Source organism: Tamandua tetradactyla, chromosome 12, assembly GCF_023851605.1.
Source record: "Tamandua tetradactyla isolate mTamTet1 chromosome 12, mTamTet1.pri, whole genome shotgun sequence".
NCBI classification, from domain to species: domain Eukaryota; kingdom Metazoa; phylum Chordata; class Mammalia; order Pilosa; family Myrmecophagidae; genus Tamandua; species Tamandua tetradactyla.
The window spans coordinates 53,672,444-53,692,620 of NC_135338.1; the positions used below are offsets into that span (position 1 = coordinate 53,672,444).

General features: G+C 36.1%; 1 protein-coding gene across 4 annotated transcripts in view; it reads left to right on the forward strand.

The window, feature by feature from the left end:
• Positions 1 to 20,177, forward strand: part of GOLGA5 (golgin A5) — a 47,192-nt gene that overhangs the window by 15,600 nt on the left and 11,415 nt on the right. For 3 of the 4 annotated variants that reach the window (XM_077123397.1, XM_077123396.1, XM_077123398.1), the window contains exons 6-8: positions 8,636 to 8,839; positions 13,123 to 13,293; positions 15,670 to 15,798. In XM_077123397.1, the coding sequence (XP_076979512.1) occupies positions 8,636 to 8,839; positions 13,123 to 13,293; positions 15,670 to 15,798 (504 nt within the window). The remainder of the gene's footprint in view (positions 1 to 8,635; positions 8,840 to 13,122; positions 13,294 to 15,669; positions 15,799 to 20,177) is intronic. The other variant, XM_077123399.1, reaches the window with a different exon arrangement.

Sequence of the window (20,177 nt, forward strand, 5' to 3'; positions counted from 1 at the left end):
GGATATTCTTTAGAGTTTTCAGGAATACTGATAATTGGGACTTGGCGTACTGTGGCAATTTGCAATATCTAACTGAAGCCTGCATAAGAGTAACCTCCAGAATGTCCTCTTGACTCTATTTGAAATCTCTTAGCCACTAATACCTTTTTTGTTACATTTCTTTTCCCCCTATTGGTCAGGAAGACATTGTGAATCCCATGATGCCAGGGCCAGGCTCAACCCTGGGAGTCATGTCCCATGTTGCTAGGGAGACTTACACCCTGAGAAGTCATGCCCCAAGTAGGGGGGAGGGTAATGAGTTTACTTGCCGAGTTGGGCTTAGAGTGAAACCACGTCTGAGCAACAAAAGAGATTCTCTAGGGATGACTCTTAGGCATAATCTTGGGTAGGATTAGCTTCACTACCTAGAAGTTTCTTAAGAGCAAGCCTAAAAAGTGAGAGCTTGGTTTGTTAACTTGGGAGTCCCTAATGATTGAGAGAGTATCAGGAATTTCGCAGGTGGGAAAGTTTAATCTTCCATATTTTTTCTCCAGTGCATAAGGGATTTTACCTATTCTTTTTAATTATCTGCACAAGATAGGCTGGAATGTATCATGGTATTACATTAAACTATACAGAATTACAAGATCTGATTGCCTATTCTAGGCTCTATGCATTTAAGTTGTTGAAATAAACTGGCTAGGCAGGTTAAGTTAGATTGTGTGCTGTAGGAGATTTAAGTTTTGAACAAAATAGCCTTTCCTTCCTTTGATCTCACACTAAAGGTGAGGGTTCTAAAATACAGACAATATCAGCCTTTATCTTGTATTCTGATTTACTTTAATCCCAACCAGATCAGCTTCATTCTTATCTCTAATTGAAATGTGATCTCTTTTTGGCTTCTTTAACAGTTGCTGTATGGAGTAATGCTGAGTTTTAGAGTTGCAGAACTCTAACTCTGAGTCATAGGCGTCACACAGGTACCCAAAGTTCCAGGGAAATACCAGGTTATCACATAGAGCACAGCATCTCAGAATTTAGAAATTACATTTAAAGCTCAGGAATAATTGTGACTGCTGTAATAGCTTATTATCTAGGCCCTGATTTTCTTAGAAGTATTTTCTAGAAGAGACCATACAATATTTGTCCTTTTGTTTCTGGCTTATTTTGCTCAACATAATGTCTTCAAGGTCCACTCATCTCGTTGCATGCCTCACGACTTTGTTCCTTTCTGTAGCCACACAATATTCCATCATATATGTATATGACAGTTCGCCCTTCTGCTTCTCAATGATGTACTCTTCAGCCACCTCTGTCCATTAGGTATTATGAATAATGCTGCCATAAACATCAATGTGAAAAATGTCTCTATGAGTCCCTGCTTTCAGTTCTTCCAAGTATATTCCTAGTAACAGTATTGTCTTATTGTATGGCAACCCTATTTAGCCTCCTATGGATCCACTACATTATTCTGTGGAGGGGCTTCACCATTCTGCTACTCTACCAACATTGAATAGGTTTACCTCTCTCTCCACATTTTTTCTAGCACTTGAATCTCTGTTTGTCTGTTTATTTATTTTGAATCTATAGATTCCTCTAAGTTGTCTCATTTGTTGGTATATAGTTGTTTATAGTATCCTCTTATTTTTTTTATTTCTTTGGGATCCATAGTAATTATCCCATTTATATTTCTAATTTTGTTTGTTTGCATCTTCTCTCTTGGATTTTGTCAGTCTAGCTAAGGGTTTGTCAATCTTGTTGCTGTTCCCAAAAAACTAACTTTTGGTAGTATTGATTTTCTCTGTTGGTTTTGTTTTCTAGTTCATTTATTTCTGCTTTGCTTCTTTTCTTCTGCTTGTTTTAGGACTTGTTTGCTGTTCTTTCTCTAATTTCGTCAGTTGTTCAGTTAGGTATTTTGTTTCAGTTCTTTCTTCCTTTTTAATTTATGCATTTAGAGCTATAAATTTCCCTCTTAGCACCACCTTTGCTGCATCCCATAGGTTTTGAAATGTTGTATTCTAGTTTTCATATCAGTCACATGTTTACTGATTTCTCTTGCAATTTCTTCTTTGACTCACTCGTTGTTTAAGAGTGTGTTGTTTCATAATATGCCTTAAAGTCAGGCAGCGCGAGACCTCCAGCTTCGTTGCACACCAATGTTTATAGCAGCGTTATTTACAATTGCAAAGAGATGGAAACAGCCAAAATCTCCATCAACAGAAGAGTGGCTAAACAAACTGTGGTATATACATACGATGGAATATTATGCAGCTTTAAGACAAGATAAACTTGTGAACCATGTAATAACATGGATGGACCTAGAGAATATTATGCTGAGTGAATCCAGCCAAAAACTAAAGGACAAATACTGTATGGTCCCACTGTTGTGAACGGACATTCGAGAATAAACTTGAAATATGTCATTGGTAACAGAGTTCAGCAGGAGTTAGAAACAGGGTAAGACAATGGGTAATTGAAGCTGAAGGGATACAGATTGTGCAACAGGACTAGATACAAAAACTCAAAAATGGACAGCACAATAATACCTAATTGTAAAGTAATCATGTTAAAATACTGAATGAAGCTGCATCTGAGCTATAGGGTTTTTTTTTGTTTTTGTTTGCTTGTTGGTTTGTTTGTTGTTGTTGTTTTTTACTATTACTACTACTTTTATTTCTTTTCTTTATATTGACATTTTATATCTTTTTCTGTTGTGTTGCTAGTTCCTCTAAACTGATGCAAATGTACTAAGAAACAATGATCATGCATCTATGTGATGATGTTAAGAATTACTGAGTGCATATGTAGAATGGTATGATTTCTAAAAAAAAAAAAAAAAAAAAGAGTGTGTTGTTTAATCTCCATTTATTTGTGAAGGTTCTGTTTCTTTGGTGATTATTAATTTTCAGCTTCATTCCATTATGATTAAAGAAAGTGCTTTGAATAATTTCAGTCTTTTAAAACTTACTGAAACCTGTTTTATGTCCCAGCTTATGATCTTTCCTGGAGAACATTCCATGAGCACTAGAGAAAAATGTATATCCTTGTGTTTTGGAATGTGTTCTACTGGAATGCGATAAACCAGAAATGGAACAGCTTTTTAAAAGGGGAATTTATTTAACTGTAGGTTTATATGTTCTGAGGCTGTGAAAATGTCCAGATTAAAGCATGGCTATGGAAATGTCCAATCTCAGGCATCCAGGAAAGACACCTTTGTTCAAGAAGGCCGATGACATTCAGGGTTTCTTTCTCAACTGGAAAGGCACATGGCAAACATGGCAACATCTGCCCACTTTCTCTCCAGACTTCTTTGTTTCATTAAGTTCCCCCTAGGTGGGGATTTCCTTCTTAATCTCCAAAGGTCACTGGCTACGTAGGCGCTGAAAATTTTTCCAAAATGGATCTCTCTTAAAGTGCTTCAATAAGGAAACCCCACCTTGAATGGGTGGAGACACACCTCCATGGAAACCATCTAATCAAAAGTTACCACCCACAATTGGGTGGTCACTTCTCCACGGATAATCAAAAATCTCCAGGCGGCTTAGTGGCAGAAATCTTGCCTGCCATGCCAGAGACCTGGGTTCAATTCCTGGAGCCTGCCCATTCAAAAAAGAAAAGAAATAAAAAGCTCCCACCCAGCAATATGGAATGAGGATTAAAGGACATGGCTTTTCTGGAGTACACAACAGATTCAAACTGGCACAGGATACAAAAAAAAAATATATATATATATATATGTCTGTTAGGTCTAATTCATTTATCACATAGTTTAGGTTCTCTCTTTCCTTATTGATCTTGTCTGGTTGTTCCGTCTATAGAAGAAAGTGATATATTGACGTCTCCCACTATTATTGTAGAAATGTCTGTTGCTCCCTTCAGTTTTACCAATGTTTGCCTCATCTACTTTGGAGCTCCTTGATTGGGTGTATAACATTTATGATTGTTATTTCTTTTTGGTGAATTGTCCCTGTTATTAACATATAGTGTTCTTCCTTGTCTTTGGTGATGTCTTTGAATTTAAAGTCTATTTTGTCTGATATTATTATAGCTACCCCTGCTTTTTTCTTGGATACAGCTTGAGTGGAATACTTTTTTCTGACCTTTCACTTTCAATCTATTTGTATCCTTGGGTCTAAGATGAGTCTCTTGTAAACAGCATATAGATGGATCATACTTTTAAATCCATTCTGCCAATCTATATCTTTTAATTTGAGAGCTTACTCCATTCACATTCTAAGTTATTATTGTAAAGGGAATACTTGAATTGAACCAATTATCTTTGGTTTTTATTTATCAGATCTATTTTTTTCCCTTTCTCTTTTTTTATTCTTTAAGTTATCCTTAATAATACTACTCAATTATGTGCCATTCTCCAGACCTTTTTTTCCTGTCTTTTATTAGCCAACAGAACTCCCTTTAGTAATTCTTTCAGGGCAGGTCTCTTGTAATGTATTTTCTCAGCATTTGTCTGTGAAGATTTTAAATTCTCCCTCACTTTTAAAGGATAGCTTTGCTGTATAAAGGATTCTTGGCTGACATTTTTTCTCTTTCAGAATCTTAAATATGTCATATCACTGTCTTCTTGCCTCCATGGTGCCTGTTGAGTTGTCAGTACTTAGTCTTATGTGGCTTCCCTTGTACATGGTAAATCCTTTTGCTGCTCTCAGGACTTTCTCCTTCAGCATTTGACAGTCTGATTAATATGTGTCTTAGAGTGGGGTCTTTCTGGATTTATTCTGTATGGAGCTTGTTGGGCTTCTCTGATTTGCATATTTATGTCTTTTGTGAGGGTTGGGAAGTTTTTCCCGTTTACCTCATCAGTTACTGTTCCTAGCTCTTTTCTCCTTCTGAAATATCAGTGATTCTTTATTTGTGTGCTTCATGCTATCCATCATTTCCCTGAGATCCAATTCAAATTTTTGCACCTTTTTTTACTTTGTTCTTTTGTGCACTTACATTCAATTGCCCTGTCCTCTCGTTCATTTATTCTTTCTTCTGCTTCTTTGAATTTACTGTTGTGTGTCTCTAGTATATTTTAAATTTGATCTGCAGTAGCTTTCATTTCCATAAGATATGCTATTTTTCTATTATCTCTTTCTAATTCTTCTTTATGCTCATCTAGTGTCTTCTTGATGTCCTTTATATCTTTGACCAACCTATTCAAGTTATTTTGGAGATGTGTATGTTCTTTGATTAGTTGTTCCAAATTCTGTGTCTCCTCTGGCTTTTTAACTTGGTCATTTGGCTTGACAATATCTTCTTGCATCTTCATGTGCTTTGTGATTTTCTGTTGATTTCTTTGCGTTTGATTATCTTGATAAGAGTCTTTTGAAAATTGATTTCTCTTAGTCATCCAAGATTTTATAGTTGCTTGGGTTTGCATTGAAGGTCTCCTTTGACATTTGGTTTATCAGTAATTCTGAGTCTGCTCAAGGCCAAGGCCTCCCACAGAAGATGTAAGTCTTTAGGAGATTTAGCATAACAGCAGTTTGCCAGGGTGCACTTTCCCTGTCTTCCTAGCAGATGGCACTATTGGGCCACCTCTTCCCCTCGAGCCCACTTTTCCCTTTCTGCTACAGTCAGGTGGGTGGGGTTCAAACCAGGTGGAAATCTAGTCAATGGAGCAGTCTCCATGTTGCACCTGGGGTGGATGGGTAGGTGCTTTGCACTTCCACAGGGAATCTGCTTGAAAGTATGGTGGGTCTGATGATTTCCAACCTTCCCAGTGGAAAAACCCAGACCTGTGCAATTGCAAATTTCACCTTCCCCAGCCCTCAGCCAGCTCAGAAGTGCTCTGCTAGTTGGTCTGCAAGATCCTTGCCCACCTTCTGCCTGCAGGCCACTGGAGTGGGAGTAGGGGAGCTCTTGGTGCTTCGGTGTAGTTCTCTCCCTTGTCCCTACCTCACCACCCTGCACACCATGAACGCTGTGGTTTTCCATAAAGGATACAGGCAACAGAACATAGAATGTTTCTCTTGCCTGCTAGTTGTCAGATTGGCTCTACTATACTCTGTGTCCCCCTCTCCTCCCATGGGGAGGACCCCCCAGTCTTGCCCCAAACTAGGAACATGCAGCAGGTTCTCTGTGTGTGACTAAAATAAGTCTATTGATTCCTGAATTCCCATATGGGTGTTCCTGGCTGCAGAGCTGAGAATTGACTTCCCATCTGGTTGCAGAGATGGGAATGCAGGAGTAGCAGCTCCTCCCTCACCTACTCCAGACTGGCACATAGCAGCCGGTCCCAGAGGTGGTCACGATTGTATAAATTCACGCCATCCTCTCCGTCGTAATTTCTGTGCTTTTTCATCCAGGTCCTCTCTATATAATAAAGCCCCTCTGGCTGCTCATGCCCTGAAATCACTGCCTTGGTCATTTTTCTGCCTTTTCTGTACTTATTCCATGGTAGCGATAGCATCTCCTATTCCGCCATCTTTCTTGAAGCCTTAGATGATTTTTGCATCTAGTTTAGTATTCTCAACCTTGTCTGCACAATACTTTTAATACTTTCTGATGCCCAGTCTCCAGACTTAGGGAGTTGGATTACACTGATTTGGAATAAAGCCCAGGTATTGTTTCTTGATTTGTTTTCACAAGATTCACAAGTGATTCTAATGGGCAGCAGGGTTGAAAACCACTGGTCCAGATCTGTCATTTCAACAGATGAAAATAATTTGGTCCTAAAAGTTAAAAATAAATATTAGACAATATTGATGTTCTTTAATTTTAGTATATTTAATCCAGTATATCCAAAGTACTATCTGTTCAACATGCAGTTAATATTAAAAATTATTGGGGGGCAGGCCACGGTGGCTCAGCAGGTAAGAGTGCTTGCCTGCCATGCCTGAGGACCCGGGTTCGATTCCTGGTGCCTGCCCATGTAAAAATATATATATATATTAAAAATTATTAATGATATAGTTTACCTTCTTTTTTTGCAAAGAAAAATTGATTTTTTGAAATATGTGTATTTTACACTTTCAGTACATTTCAGTTCAGTCACTGCATTTTTTTTGGAAACACACAATCTGCAATTTCATATACCCAGTTTGTTCTAAACAATATTTAAAAGTTTTCCAATTACAGGTGTTTCTCAAAAAGGTGTAGTATAGAGCTATCGTATGTCCTAGCAGTTGCATTCCTCGATATATGCCCAAGAAAAGTGAAAACATGCCTATACAAGAACTTCTTATACATGCGTGTTCATAGCACCATTATTCATAATAATCACAAAGTGCAAATAAATCCAGATGTCTATCAGCTGATAGATGGATAAACAAATGTGGTATATTCATATAATAGCATAATGTTCAGACATAAAAAGAAACGAAGTAGTGATGTGTGCTACAGTGTGGATCAGTGAAAGAAGACAGACAGAAAAGGCCACTTACTGTATGATTCTTTTCATATGAAATGTCCAAAATAGGTAAATTCATAGGTAAAGAAAGTAGCTCATTGGTTGCCAGGGCCTAGGGGAGGGAAGTATGGAGAATGACTGTTAATAAGCATGGGTTTCTTTCTGGGTGATGAAAATGTTCTGGAATTAGATAGTGGTGATGGTTATACAACTCTTGTGAATATACTAAGAATCACTGAAATTGCATACTTTAAAATAATAAATTTATGATGTATAAATTGTATCTCAATAAAGGTGTTACTTTTAAAATTTTTTCCAATAACAGAATTATTAGTTTTTAAATTTAAATTGATTAAAATGAATAAACTTAAAAATTCAATTCTGCATTTGTACTAGACACATTTCACATGCTCAGTAGCCATTTGTGGCTGTAGGCTGTCATGTTGGACAGCACAGGTATATACTGTGGGGAACATTTTCCTACCTTCATGACCACAAGCACTTATTTCACTTTAAAATAATCAACCAGGGAACTGGCCAACTCAACAAAAATTACATTAGCCTATGAATGGGTAGTTCTCTTGCTCCTTTTCTCCAGAACAGGTTTTGATATTAAATTGAAAGTTTGTAGGCTTTAATTACTGGCATGTAACTATAAAATCTTTCTAACTTCTCCCTCACCTTCTGAGTTTTCTGGTGATGGGAGCTTTCAGGAATAAAAGTAAAAAAAATAGTTCTCGGAATTTGAGGATACATTTTATTTCTACGTTTAAGCATTTCATAAACTAAAAAAATGACATTGAACTAGTTTATTAGATAACTTGAACTAAGGGAGAGCACCTTAGCCATCATATTAGGAAAGATCTAGCTCTTTACTTCATTCTTCCATTTGTTTTCTAGTAGACTTGTTTTCTATAGAAGACAAGTCTACTACTTTCTATATTAGCTGTTCATTAACCAGCTAATATCAGAGTAGATCTAATATCTAAGTGACCAAGTGTTTGGAAATTTCTTTAAAAACAGATTCTCAAGCCTGTCATGGAAATTCTGATCCGGTAAGGTTTGCTTTGGTTAGAAGCATTTTTAACAAACTCCCCAATTGATTTTGATGCATTGCCATATTTGGGTACCGCAACTTAAAATTTTTCATTCTTCAGTTGCTAGTAAATGAAGATTTTCTTCTTCCACGATTGTGTTGTTGGGCTGAGTTAATAAATTCCACAGGATATCTGAATGGTAGATGACTGTAAAATAAATTTCAAAGCAAAATGATGTAAGTATGCTTATAAAATTTTATCTCAGAGTGAGTTTGCTGCACGCCTTAATAAAATGGAAGTGGAACGTCAGAATTTGGCAGAAGTGGTTACTCTAGCAGAAAGAAAACACTCAGATGAGAAGAAGAGAGTTGATGAGCTACAGCAGCAAGTCAAGATGTATAAGTCCAACTTGGAGTCCTCTAAACAGGAATTAATTGACTACAAACAAAAAGCTACTAGAATACTCCAAGTAAGCATGAAATGTACATTTTTGAATGTTAAACATAGCAGTTAACTGAGAGACACTTTGTTGAGACTCCATGTAAATCCTTTGAAATGATTTGTTACGTTTGGCTGGGTTGGCTCACTTCACTTATCTTGCTCTACTCAGAAATTTTGTTAAAAAAAAAAAGGATAAAATGTCTAAATTTTGCCACTTTTTTTCTTTTTTCATTCTACCACAATCTGCCTCAGATTCTCAACTTATCACCTTAATTACTATGATAATACTGTCTGTTGTTGCACAGTTGCTTTTATATTCATCCTTTTTGATCCTTTAATGAATCTTTTGGAGCAACTGGTCTAGGCCTCACCCAGCTTATATTTCCCCCTCATTGAACTCTAAGGTGATCTTCCCTTCTACTCTATTAAAAAAGACTGCAAGGCAGGCCACAGTGGCTCAGCAGGCAGAGTTCTTGCCTGCCATACCAGAGACCTGGGTTCGATACGTGGTGCCTGCCCATACAAAAAAAAAGAAGACTGCAGTCATCTAAGGTAGTTTTCAACTTTTCTTTCCTTTGCCTCATAACAGAAGGAAAATACATCCCTTCATTTTTTTCTAGGATAGTTTCTCTACCATCTGCTATCTCCTTTAAGTCCTTTCTCCATAAACTATCCTCTTTCTTTCTACGTATCCCCTATATATCCTTCTCTGCTGCCTTCTTCTGACACCACTTACTTAAGAGCACATGCCTACGAAGCGGAAGAAAGAAGACTAGATTTTGGGACTCCTGCGTAAGGAAAAACAGTCTTCTTGATATTTTGCCCACTTTGAACCATTGTCCTGGTCCCTCTCCTTTCACTATTAGACTTATCAGAATTGTAGTGTATATGCTGCCTTCACTTGTATCTGCTGCTGTCACTTCTTTAGAACTCATTAACTCCTTGATATAATATGTTTCTACTACAACTTCTGAAATGGTCTTTCTAAAAATCTTCAGTGGCCTCAATATATATTCTCTGTTGTTTTCTTAATTTCCATCTTCCTTGATTTTAGTAAAGCATTTGACACTGTTAAACTTCCCATCTTCCTGAACATTTTCTCCCTTGTCTTCCATGCCACTTGTACCACCTTGGCTCATCATTGTACCTTATGACTCTTTCTGTCTCTGCTGGGCACTTTTCCCAATATCCAAAGAGTAATACTCTTCTCAAATTCTGTGCTAAACCCTCTTTTGATATTCTTACTTTGTTTTACTTTGCATTCTCATATCATTCTGCTTCTATCTGTTGCCTCCATGTGAATGACACCAGTTTCTAACAGCCTGCTTTGCCTTTTTACTTGGGATGCCTCAGTCCCTAAACCAGCTTCTCTTTTTTTTCTTTCCCATTTTCAATAAATATTGCCACCTTCCTAGAAATACAGCTTGAAAGCTCAGTGCCATTCTCAACTCCGCCTTTTCCCTTTGTCCTATTTCCTTTTGGTTATGAACACTTTTTTTATTCCACCTCTGTGAAATCATATCTATCTTCTCCAAACCCTTCTAATTTTTTATGTCATTCTAATTTATTAATTTATTTAACAAGTATTTATTCAGCACCAACTATTCATTAGACACTATGATAGGTGCCAAGGATACAAAACACAAGGGACATGCCCTCTTGTTTCAGGGAGTGCTCGGTTCGGGGGAAAGCGTTGAGATCACGGATACAATGAAACTATTGATGGATACAGTACAGTGGGAGACTGAGAAAAGAAGTATTTAAAATCTGCTTGAGAATGTCAGAGATGACTCCACTGAGGAGATGCTTTATCAAAAGAAACTTGGAGGATTTGTAGGAAGACTCATGGTAGGGAAGAAACATCAGATAGAACACCTGATAGAGCAGCCTGTGCCAAAGCAAGAGGGCCTAAGAGAACATGGCATATTTGGGAGACTGCAGTGGTTCCATGTTGCTGAAACATAAACTTAGTGATAAAGAGGTAGGAGATGAAAGTCAGTGCCAAGCAGAAGGCAGATCATAATGGACTTTGTATACCATACAAAGGAGTTGTGATTTTCTCCTATAGGTGATAGGAACGGGGGTAAAGAATTTAAGAGGTATGATCAGATTTGAGTGTAAGAGCTGTCGTAGCAGTGCAGAGGTTGGAGGAAAATTAGACCTTTATTTTATTATTATATCCCCAGTTTGGTGTCTGGCCCATACTAGGTATTTGATAAATTGCTGTTGAATGAATTGAAGGGATGAGGGTAGGATAGTAAGATTAAAAGCGTGTAGATGGTAAAGAGCTAATTTTAAGAAATAATGATGAGATAATAAGAGCCTGATCTAAGGTTGTGCAGAGAGGATGACAAAGAGGGGATAGGTAAGAGACGTGTAGAAGGTAAGAATGTATGAGATTTGAGGATTTAATTGGAGGGAGGGGGAAAAGGCATATAGAATCCGGATGGTCCCCAGGGTTCTGGTTTGAGTGTGTGTGAATAATGTTCCCCTGTATGATAAAAGGGAAAACAAGTTAGAGTTGGGAAATTATGACAAATTATGGTGAATTTGCAAAATTGGTGTGACACTGAGGTGAGAGTGTCAGGAAGGCAATTAGAAATAGAGGCCTGAAGCTCAGCAGAGCAGTTTGGGCATTAGTCATATGAATTGGGAGTATATTGCCCACGAGTGGTATGTATCCTGAGAGGAAGGAAGAGCTGAGGTCTAAGAACACAGTCCTGAAGTTCAGCATCTAAGACTTGGGCAAAGAAAGAGAGCCTTCAAAAGAAAAGATACTAGAAGGAGATGGTCAAAGGTTGGAGGACACCCAGGAGAGACTGGTACCTTCCAGGGAAGCTCAGCAGGGAAGAGTCAGGTACAACACAGCGCTCTAATGTGATGAGTCGTGAACAGAGTTCTTAGATTTGGCAACTAGAAGGTCCCTGGGGACTGCACAAAAGGGCCAGTTCCAGACTGAATTGGGAGATGAAGCTTTTATGAAGACAGTGACAGCTTGACTATGAACATGAGGAAAGGACATAGCTAGACAGAGATGGGGGGTGGGAGAATTTTGCTTCTTTGAGTTTTTAAAATAGCTTGACATTACATAAATGATATGTTTATTGAAAAATACAGAAAATTTTGAAGAAAATAGAAATCACCAATAAGCTTACCTGGAAAAAAGAAAAATTATTTTTGATGGAGAGAGTGGCTTTTAAAAATTTATATTCTAAGGTCAAAGAGCTGATGGTCCTTCTTCTACTGGTCTAGAATTACCCTAGTTTTAAAACTGATTTTCCCATGTCAAATCTCGTCTTCCAACTCATCCTTTATGTCAGGAGTTGGCAAACTTTTTCTTAAAAGGACCAGATAGTAAATATTTTAGGCTTTGTCACCTATCCTTTTTTTGTTGCTTATTTTGTTTTGTTTTTACAATTCTTTGAAAATGTAAAAGCCACTCTTAGCTTTTAGACCACACAAAAACAGTCTATGGGCAGACATGGCCCGTGGGCTGTAATTTTCCAAGCTCTGCTTTACATCACTGCCAGAATAACCTTCCTAAAAGGCACTTCTGGGTATATCAGTCCCCACTCTGCATTTTGGTTCTTTCTTTTAGCCTACCAAACAAAATAAAAACATTTTAGTCAGGCATCTGAAGCCCTACACATTGGTCCTAAAATACTGTCTGAGCCATGTCTCCCAGTACTTTCTTATGGGCCCTTGTGCTTTTGCATTTTTATGCTTTTCCGTCTGTTTTCTCTACATCTTTTAAAATCCTAGACATTTTTCAAGGCCAACATAAATACTGTCTCTCAAGTGAAGCCTTCTCTTCCCCAAAAGTGGAAACCCCTCAGAACTGTGCAAATAGTCTAACCATATCTCTCAGCTTGTGTTTATTACCTTCTCCTGGATACTTATAACTTCCCCTTTAGTTTATAAGGCAGAGAGTACTATCTGGAGGGGAGAGAAATTATGTTTATTGCATGGAACATTTGGCATAGTGTTAAACCTACTCAGGTAGGTGCTCCATAAATATTTGTTGAGTAGAATGTGATAGGGAAAAAATATTTTTTTAAGGAAGCATGAGAACAATCTTGTTAATAAAATGTTTTCAACTATACTATGGTCCTGGGACCTAAAATTCAAGGTCAGTGTACAATAAGCTAAACCGTATTTTTATCCCTATGGATTTAACAATTCATGAACTTCTTTTGATGGAAAATGTAAATGGAATATTTCCATGATGGTTTAGTTTTTACTTTATAGAAAATATTCAGCATGTAAGCTAATCTCTGCTTTTCTTAAACATAATTTTTCTTTTTATAATAGTCGAAAGAAAAATTGATTAACAGCTTAAAAGAAGGATCTGGTTTTGAAAGTCTAGATAGCAGTACTGCTAATAGCATGGAGCTAGAAGAACTTCGTCATGAGAAGGAAATGCAAAGGGATGAAATACAGAAGCTGATGGGCCAGATACATCAGCTGAGATCTGAATTACAGGTAAGATTCATTGTGATTCATCTTTACAGGCATCCATTTGCCCCTAGCTATTAACAATTGAAGAGGTAATGAATTTTGTAGCTCAGAGGACAGGGCACTAGTGAAATACTATGTGCGAAACCTCTGGGGTAATATTAGTTCTCATATAGAAGAGAATCCAAAGCAGTGGAGTTCTTGCCCATTGATTGACTATAAAGCTTCTGAGAATAAGAAGCATAGGTAACCTGATTTATTCATTCAGCAAATATTTACGGAGTGCCTACTTTATATTCCAGGCTTATAGGCAGAGATATAACTGAACTAGACAAAATCTTCATATATATATGGATCTTACATTCTAGTGGTTAAAACAAATTACATTTGGGCTTGTCTTTAAAACTGGAATGTTCTCTGATAATAGAATGAACTCAGGGATGGTCTTTTATAGTTTCAATGGATAATCTTATAGTTTATAATTTATGTTTAATTACTATAAGTATTCAACATTTATTTAAACTTAAAAATGCTGTCTTTGACATACATATCATAGGAAGGGTCTCTTAGGATTAGAGAAGATAAAGTACAGGGTGTTGAGCCTTCTCTTTAAAAAAAATAAGTGTTTCGCAGGTAATATTTATCCATGCATTAATTCAGCAAATTATTAATTTGTAAGACCTATGTGAACTGCAAAAGCAAGTGGAAGTTGTGAGAATCGGATATCTCATTTAGAGTTTAGGGTCTAATATCAGACAGACCCAGATACAAATCTTAGATTTAAGCACTTAATAAATGTGTTACCTGGTGTAACTTCATCTTACTGAACTGTAGTTTTCTTATCTGTAAAATACACATAAACAATGCTTTATTGGGGATAAGGGATAGTATATGTAAAGAACCTAGTATTATTCTCGACACAGTAAAGAGTAACTACTGGTATTTGGGGTTTTCTTTCCTTATTATCTTTAAAGTAAGTTTTTTTTTAATAAACAATTGTCAATTCCATAGAATTTGGTCCCATAAACTTAGAACTTTAATAGATGCTAACCTTACTAATACCCATTCCCATGTCTTTTGGATGAGATATGAAAAATATGGTGCTTTTGTTTGATTTAATATCCATACCTGAACATCATTGATAACATTGACCCTTTTCCTACCCCTTCTCAAGAAGTGTATGGGATCTGTAATAAAAAGCATCAGATCTAGCAAAGAGAAAGAATTATTCATAATAATAGCTGTCATTTACTGAGCTCTATGTGCTAGGCACTGTGTTAGGTACTTGACATATATCCTTATGTTTATTCCTTTAACCCTGTGAGGTAGGTGAGCTCATTCTCATTTTTACAGTTGAGAAATATAAAATGGAGCAGGAAAGTAACTTGCCACAAAGCTAGTAAAGTGGCAGAGCCAGGATTAGAACCTGAGTCTGTCTGGCCTAAAACATGTGCATACTCCCTGGCTCTCAAGAATTTATCTAATTTATTCATATTGATGACCAAGATAATCTACCATCTGCTAACCCCACAATATTAAAGGTAAGGCAAAAATCATTGTATTTATTGCTGTTTTCATCTAAAATTCAGTTATTTGCATTTAGAGGAGTGTACTGCAATTGTCTGGGGATGTTGGTAATCTGTCAGTTCTTTCAAACAATATGTGAGGTGACAGAGTTTGTGGAAACAGACATAAAACAATGTACCGAAACGTAAAAGGAAAAATAATGACACCAATTTTAAACTCATTTAGTACTATATGAATGGACTTCTGCTTAGTCCTTATGGGAAAATACAGGATCTAGAGCTGTGTTCCTGCCCAGTAAATTAAGATTTCACAGGAAATCGTGAAGGTTGCTTTCAGGATTGACTAAGTGGAAGTTGTGACAACAAAGTAAAGAAGTAAGGGCAAGAAATATGGGAAGATGTGAAAACAGGTAATAGTAGTAAAACTTAAGAGAAGATAATATGCTAACTTCAGGCAATATGAGAGATTATTGATTATTGGAATAGCTAACGATAACCTACAGTTTCAGGGGATTAATATGGTGATTTTCATCATTAGGTCTGTTTTTGTGTTATAGTTCTGTTCTTTTAGAATTTATTAGCTTTTGATAAGAGACATAAATCTCCCAGTGAGCCACTATCTGTTCATACTCATAATCAAACCAAATGATTTCTATGCTGTGGCATATATCCTGCTCATTTTATCCTTTTCATTCGTCTCACCATTTGTCATGTTATATAATGAGGGAGATAGTTTCTATGCTTCTCATAGGCTGAGACTGTCTTATTCATCTTTATCCTTTATCCCTACAGTGCTGACCAAGCCGTTTGTGGTTGCTTGGTAAATGTTGACCTTGAACAGTTATTATCACTTTCACATATAACTTCATCTTTTTAGGATATGGAGGCTCAACAGGTTAGTGAAGCAGAATCAGCAAGAGAACAGTTACAAGATCTACAAGACCAAATAGCCCAGCAAAAAGCATCTAAACAAGAGGTAGAGGCAGAATTGGATCGACAAAAACAGGTAAAGGATTTTAGATTAGTGATTACCAAGGAAGGCTGTCATCTAGTGGTCTTGTGCAACCTCCCCGAAAAGCAGCTTATTGAAATTTTTAGCATGTGGCCTCAGACTTTAGTGGTAGAGAGCACATGTGGGATATTCTCTCTGTCTCCATCTTACCTTGACATGACTTGCCTCTGTCTCAGAACCCAGAATTCTTTCTCCTACCCTATAAGCACATTTGAATATCTCCTTGTATGTATAGAAAATTTAAAAACATCATTGTACTATCTAGGAATAATAGAAAATATTATTTAATATAAAAACAAATATATTATTAGTGCCATATTTGACTGCTCTTTCTGTTTGAGATAAAATACTTACAGACTGTTATTAGAAATCATATTTAAAATCGTTTCATTTTTAATTACTGGTTTTCTGTTCTCTAAGCCAAATTATTTTACTTTAACACACTTATATAATAGTTTCAGTATTAATATAGTTAAACATCTTTATAGCCACATTTTCAGAATAAGGTTCTATCTCATATTAATAGCATCTATAATTTACTGAGGAACTACATTGTTTTAGGTATTTAGTGTACATTATTTTATTTCATTCTCACAATAAAATCATTAGACTTCATTTTCAGAAAAGAGCTACTATAATTCTCAGTGCATTATTTATAACATTTCCAGTTTTATGTTTTTAAAGATTTTTTCATTAAAATTTATTATTTCTGAAACTAGTTGTATTCTCAGATAAATGATTCAGATAATATTTTTATTAAGAAAGTAGTACCTGAATCTATTTCCTGCATAGGCAGAGAAAACTCAAAGAATAGTAAGCTGTTTTAGATAATGTAGTTGTAAGATTAGCTGTTTTTTTTCAGAAATTGGATTTTAATTTATTCAAACAACTCTCATATTCAAAGGCAAAAACTTGGTGTTCTTGATGGTGAGTGAGATAATTTTTGTCTTATTATGGCAGGTGGTTTTACTCTATACTTTTCCCAGTGTCCTTTTTTAAAATGAGAGGGTTAAGCCCCAAGAGAGCCTCTTGTTGCTCAGATGTGGCCCCTCTCTCCAGCCAACACGACGAGCAGTCTCACCACCCTCCCCCTCTCTGCATGGGACATGACTCCCAGGGATGTGGACCTTCATGGCAACATGGGACAGAGATCCTGGAATGAGCTGAGATTCAGCATCAAGGGACTGAGAAAAACCCTAGAATGAGCTGAGAATTAACATCAAGGGATTGAGAGAAACTTCTCGACCAAAAGGGGGAAGAGTAAAATGAGACAAAGTGTCAATGGCTGAGAGATTCCAAACAGAGTCAAGAGGTTATCCTGGAGGTTATTCTTACGCATTAAGTAGATATCACCTTGTTATTCAAGATGTAGTGGAGAGGCTGGAGGGAATTGCCTGAAAATGTAGTGCTGTGTTCCAGTAGCCATGTTTCTTGATGATGATTGAACAATGATATGGCTTTCACAGTGAGACTCTGTGAATGTGAAAACCTTATGTCTGATGCTCCTTTTAGCTACTATATCAACAGAAGAGTAGAACATATGGAATAAAAATAAATAATAGGGGAAACAGGGCGGGCCACAGTGGCTCAGAAGGCAAGAATGCTTGCCTGCCATGCCAGAGGACCCGGGTTCGATTCCCAGTGCCTGCCCATGTAAAAAATAAATAAATAAATAAAATGAAATAAATAATAGGGGGAACAAATGTTAAAATAAATTCAGTTCGAAATAGTGGTAAATGAAAGCGAGGGGTAAGGGGTATTTTATGTATAGTCTTTTTTTTCTCTTATCATTTTATTTCTTTTTCTGTTGTCTTTTTATTTCTTTTTCTAAATCGATGCAAATGTACTAAGAAATGATGAATATGCAACTATGTGATGATATTAAGAATTACTGATTGTATATGTAGAATGGAATGATATCTAAATGTTTTGTTAATTTTTTTTAATTAATAAAAAAAGTTTTTAAAAAAATGAGAGGTTTAAGTATGGGAACATGGAACTGAATTTGTTATTTATTTACTTAGTGATCACATGTTCTAGATGTAATCTTTGGATTAAATAGTTCTTTAGTGTTCCTATGAATTTATATCATTTCAGCCTTAAAATTTGTTCTTGCTTAGAGCTTGAAAGAAATCAGGCGAATAGCTATTAAACCTTATTGGAGGTTGTGATTCTCCTATCCCAGTTACCTTGGTATTTTTCTCTTTTCTCATTTATCTCAGTGTTTTCATCTGTGAAATGAGCAGGTTGAACTAAAAATGTCAAAAGTAGTCTTTTGCAATTTTAGTCCATATTCTGTCTGTATTTCTTCATATAGCTCCCTTTATTTTGCATAGTTAAGCATAATACTTTTGAAGATATTTAGTTAGCTTTAATTACTTGTTCTTCCCTGTGCTATGTTGTATTTCAGTGAGTTGGGCTTTTTAAAAAAACATTTTTTTTTCCTTTCGGCATATTTTTTTAATTGGCATATGCTTTGTTCTTAGATTCAGATTTGAACCTGACTCACAATATCCATAAGTATTATTGATACTGTTCTAATTTGTTAGCTGCTGGAATGCAGTATATCAGAAATGGAATGGCTTCTTAAAAGGGGAATTTAGTAAGTTGCTAGTTAACAGTTCTAAGGCCAAGAAAATGTCCCAATTAAACAAGTCTATAGAAATGTCCAATCAAAGGCATCTAAGGAAAGATACCTTGGTTCAAGAAGGCCAATGAGGTTCAAGGTTTCTCAAGTGAGAAGGTACATGGCAAACACAGTCAGGGTTTTTCTCTCGGCTGGAGGGCACTTGGCGAACACGGCGTCATCTGTTAGCTTTCTCTCCTGGCTTCCTGTTTCATGAAGCTCCCTGGGAGGCATTTTCCTTCTTCATGTCCAAAGGTCACTGGCTGGTGGACTCTGCTTTTCGTGGCTATGTTGTTCTCCTCTGCTCTCTCTGAATCTCTAGTTTCAAATTGTTTCCTCTTTTATAGGATTCCCATAAACTAATCAAGACCCACCCGGATGGGTGGAGACATGTCTCCACCTAACTTGATTGATTTACATCTCCAGGGAAATAATCTAATTATAGTCTCAGACATACAGTGCTGAATCTGGATAGGGATTTAAAGAAACGGCTGCCTTTACAGAATGGGATTAGGATTAAAACATGGCTTTTCTAGGGTACATACATCCTTTCAAACCAGCACAGATACTAATACAGAATACCCATGTGTTAGGTACACAAGCTAATAATGCACTTGGGTTAGGGAATCTGGAGGTGTTTCCTTTTTTTTTTTTCTCTCTCTTGTCAGTGATCGAACAAAACAGGTACTACAGAATATTACTTGGTACATATAATATGAGGTACATTTTCATGAGCACATGAAAAGCTGCTCAATATTATGATTAATGATTAATATCATTCAATCATTAAGGTTTTACAAATAGAAACTGCAGTGAGTTACCACGTATACCCATTAGTATAGCTACAATTGCGCAATTGATAATACCAAGTGATTTTAAGAAATGGTATTGCCTGGTAGATAGAATATGAAAGAAAAATTAAGAAATCATAGACTGAATTAATTACCAGTCACAAATTATTGATTGTGATTAATATTAATTGTGATTAATCAATTAATTGATTGTGATTTTTTTTCTTACCATAAAAATTATTTTTTTAATTTCTTTTCCCCTCTACCACTCAGAAACATTTTCTCCACTTCCTAGTGTTTTATCAAAATATGACAGTTTTTCCTTATCTTTTTTAAACGTATATAAATTGTAGAAAGCAAAATGCATCTTCCGTTTTCATTTTTTAAATAATTAAATGTCAAATATTTTTCAATGCACAATTTTAATGGCCACGTTATATTCCATAAGAATGTGGTATAATTTCTTTGGAAATGACCCTGTTGTTAAGCAATTCTTTGTGTTGTTTTCTAAATTTTTTGCTGTTATTGTCTTGGGATGATCATCTTTGTTTCCTTAGGTAAGATTTCTGGGAAGACTCTTACTGGATCAAAGTCTGTAAATTTTACTTAAGGTTTCTTAATATATTTTGCAATAAATTTTTTTAAGGCTTTTAATGTTTCATCCAGTTACTTTCAGAAGCGTTTGTATCTATTTATATATGATGGTAAAATAATTTTTGTCTTTGTATCCTTGCCAACATTAGATATCATTAAAATGTATTTGTTTTATTAATGGTTTATAATTGCACATTGTTTATTTACATTTCTTTGATTGTTAGTGAGATTGAACCTTTTTTCTAGTTTGTTACTAGGCATATTGTTGGGAAAAGGGTACATTTTATTAGTGAGTTCAGCAAATTTTGCTAAATTATCCTTCCTAAAACGTGTACCAATTTATAGTCCCATCAGCAAACATA